Source organism: Mandrillus leucophaeus, unplaced genomic scaffold (assembly GCF_000951045.1).
Source record: "Mandrillus leucophaeus isolate KB7577 unplaced genomic scaffold, Mleu.le_1.0 Scaffold162, whole genome shotgun sequence".
NCBI classification, from domain to species: Eukaryota; Metazoa; Chordata; class Mammalia; order Primates; family Cercopithecidae; genus Mandrillus; species Mandrillus leucophaeus.
In genome coordinates this window covers 115,088-118,622 of record NW_012101610.1, presented here as the reverse complement: position 1 = coordinate 118,622, position 3,535 = coordinate 115,088, and the positions used below count along the sequence as shown (strand labels likewise).

At 44.8% G+C, this 3,535-nt stretch overlaps 1 protein-coding gene across 1 annotated transcript in view; it reads left to right on the top strand.

The window, feature by feature from the left end:
- The window catches only part of ANKS4B (ankyrin repeat and sterile alpha motif domain containing 4B), a 33,105-nt gene extending 30,798 nt beyond the window's left edge, over nucleotides 1–2,307 (top strand). The window contains exon 2 of the mRNA XM_011976040.1: nucleotides 1,007–2,307. Coding sequence (XP_011831430.1) covers nucleotides 1,007–2,096 — 1,090 coding nt within the window. The 3' untranslated portion in view covers nucleotides 2,097–2,307. The remainder of the gene's footprint in view (nucleotides 1–1,006) is intronic.
- Nucleotides 2,308–3,535: the final 1,228 nt, after the last annotated feature.

The window sequence follows — 3,535 nt, the reverse complement described above, 5'->3', positions numbered from 1 at the left end:
AAAAAAAAAAAAAAAAAATTTAACCTTTAATTTAACAAATTATATTAAAAAGTTTACACAAAAGTCTCTACTTATTTTAATACCTTTCACTCTTACCTATCTCTTAAGGTAATTCATGTCCATTATATCTACCTGGTGGAAATGGTTGATAATGGTATGCTACTGTGGATCTCTTCCAAACTCTGTGTCTAGCGATGTCACATTGGTAGCTTGAAATCTGCCATGGTGGATGTATTTACACCACAGAAATTGGCACATGCTACAAATTAGGATTTTGATTTTATTATTTTCTTGAGGAGCCATTGAACAATCCTATGCCTAGTTTCAGGGCAAAATCCAGTTGATCTAAGTTAAACACAGTACTATGTTTCACATCTCTTAGGCATGTGACCCAGTGCTGGCCAATGAGACAAGAAAGTTGTTTGGCTGGAGAATTTCTTAGAAAGTTTTTCTTGCTTCTAAAAAGGAGACACAGCCGGGTGTGGTGGCTTACACCTGTGATCCCAACACTTTGGGACACCAAGGTGAGCAGATGGCTTGAGTCCAGGAGTTTGCAACTAGCCTGGCAACATGGTGAAACCCTGTCTCTACAAAAAATTAGCCAGGTGTGATGGTGCATGCCTGTAGTCTCAGCTATTCGGGAGGCTCAGTGGGGAGAATAAACTGAGTCTGGGAGGTCAAGGCTGCCAATAAGCTGTGATCACACCACTCCACTCCAGCCTGGGAGATAGAGTGAGAACCTGTCTCAAAACAAAACAAAAGAAACAAACAAAAAGGAGACACAGGGTAGAGATGGACTCTGTTTCTGGCCATGTGGTTTTAAGATGGGATGGTTCTAAGATAGCTGGACTTGCAGCCAGTATCTTATAACAATGTCAAGTCGGGATGAACATGTTTGCATTAACATGCCTTTTGTTCTTTATTTTTGTTTTGAATTTTTGGAGCCCAATTCAGAAAAAAATGTCCAACATGTTGTTTATTTACTTTTTTGTATTTTCTCTTCTAGAGGGGACCCTGATAGGTGTGACATCTGGGGAAACACTCCTCTACATTTTGCAGCCTCCAATGGCCATGCCCACTGCGTCTCATTCCTGGTCAACTTTGGTGCCAACATCTTTGCCCTGGATAATGACTTACAGACTCCGCTGGATGCTGCTGCCAGCAGAGAGCAGAATGAATGTGTTGCTCTCTTGGACAAGGCTGCCACTGCGCAGAATATCATGAACCCCAAGAAGGTCACCAGGCTGAAGGAGCAGGCTCAGAAGAATGCCAGGAGGCAGATCAAAGAGTGTGAGAGGCTCCAGGAGAAGCACCAAAATAAGATGGCCCACACCTACAGCAAGGAGGAGTCTGGGACTCTCTCTTCTTCCAAGGGTACCTTCTCCAGGTCATTCCCTTCAAATGCTTCTGCTCCTGGCACATTCGGGTCACTATCTAAGGGCATTAAAGATACTTTCAAGATCAAGTTCAAAAAGAACAAAGATACAGCAGAACAGGTGGGGAAGGAAGGCAGAAGTGGGCAGAGGAACGTGATGGAAGTGTTCAGAGAGGAAGAGGAAGACTCGTTCCCAGGGGACTTCAAAGAGAAGCTCCAGTTGTCAGCAGAGGAGGACAGCAGTGTGCACCATGAATCCATTCTCAATCGTCCAGGTCTAGGAAGTATTGTTTTTAGAAGGAACAGGATATTGAGTCCTGAAGACATCTCAGATAGCAAGAGGGAGTTGGGTTTTAAACTGCCCAGTGAATTGTTTCAAACACAAGGAACATCAGAGGCTGATGAGGGTGCAGCTGATGAAGAGGAAGAGGAAAACGGCCTCAAAGATGATCTGCCATGGGGTGAGGATGAAGTGGAGTGGGAGGAAGATGTGGTCGACGCCACGCCCCTGGAAGTGTTCTTGCTGTCTCAGCACCTGGAAGAATTCCTGCCTATCTTTAAGAGAGAGCAGATTGATCTAGAAGCTCTGCTGCTCTGCTCTGATGAGGACCTTCAGAGCATACAAATGCAGCTGGGTCCCAGGAAGAAAGTTCTGAATGCTATAAACAGGAGGAAGCAGGTGCTACAACAGCCTGGGCAGCTGGTCGACACCAGCCTGTGATGGAGGGTTTTGGCCTGGAGCTTTGGGGTGATGCTGTGGTCTTCTGGCAGCACTCCAGGCAGCACCCCTTCTTTACCCAATGCCAGATCACTGGGATGGATTCTAGGGCGTCGGAGATGCCTACTTGAGAGAGAGGCCCAAAGTTTACTCTGGGAGGTAGGCTGTGCCCATCCAAATAAATGTCCGTGAGAAACTTGAGGAGACTTCATAACAAGAAAATGGCATTTCTCTTCAGTTATCTTATGTGTGTGTGTGTATATATATATAGATAGATATATATATTTTTTGGAGATGAGGGTCTCACTCTCTTACCCAGGCTGGGTTGCAGTGGTATAATCATAGTCCACTGTATTCTCAACCTCCTGGGCTCAAGTGATCTCCTCCCACCTCAGCCTTTCAAGTAGCTGGGACTACAGGTGCACACCCCCACACCTGGCTTATTTTGTATGTTTTAGTAGAGATGGGGTCTTACCACGTTGCCCAGCCTGGTCTCAAACTCCTAACCTCAAGCAGTCCTCCCACCTCAGCCCCCTAAAGCATTGGGATTGCAGGTGTGAACCACCGTACCCAGCCTATCTTTTTGATACTGTTGAATAAAGAAAGGGTCATATGCATGACAGGAAAATGAAAGAAACTTCCTTTACTTTTCTATCTCTGGATTTAAAATTATAATCTCATCTCATTATCCTGCTGCTTGCTTTCTGATCTGTATAACCTGGGAATTCTAACTCTTTTTCTCTCCTGAGCTCTATGACTTTGCCTAGTGGTAGAGACTAAAGTTCTTTCCTGGCCTGAGGCTTGATGCCCAACTTGAATGCATCTAACCCTTTAACAAATGTGTACATGTTCATAAGTAATGGAAATGCATCTATAATACTCCTGCCTGAGAATAGAGACAGCGTGGCGGTGGGGAGAGTGAAGAAAGAAATAGAATACAGATGGTACCTGTTGTTGACTGACTTATGTCAAATTCATATGTTGGCGCTCTAACCCCTAATGTGACTGTATTTGGAAATAAGGCCTTTAAAGAAGTGATTAAGGTTAAATGAAGTCATAAGAATGGGACCCTAATCCTATAGGACTAGTGTCCTTTTTTCCTTTCTTTTTTTTTTTGAGATGGAGCCTTGCTCTGTCACCCATGCTGGAATACAGTGGCATGATCTCAGCTCACTGCAACCTCTGCCTCCCAAGTTCAAGCAATTTTCATGCCTTAGCCTCCTGAGTAGCTGGGATTACAGGTATGTATCACCACGCCTGGCTAATTTTTTGTATTTTTAGTAGAGACAGGGTTTCACCATGTTGGCCAGGCTGGTCTTGAACTCCTGACCTCAGGTGATCCACCTGCTTCCACCTCCAAAAGTGCTGGGATTACAGGCATGAGCCACTGCACCCAGCCAAAATTAGAATTTTCATAAGCCCTCGCAGCCTCCCCAACCCCA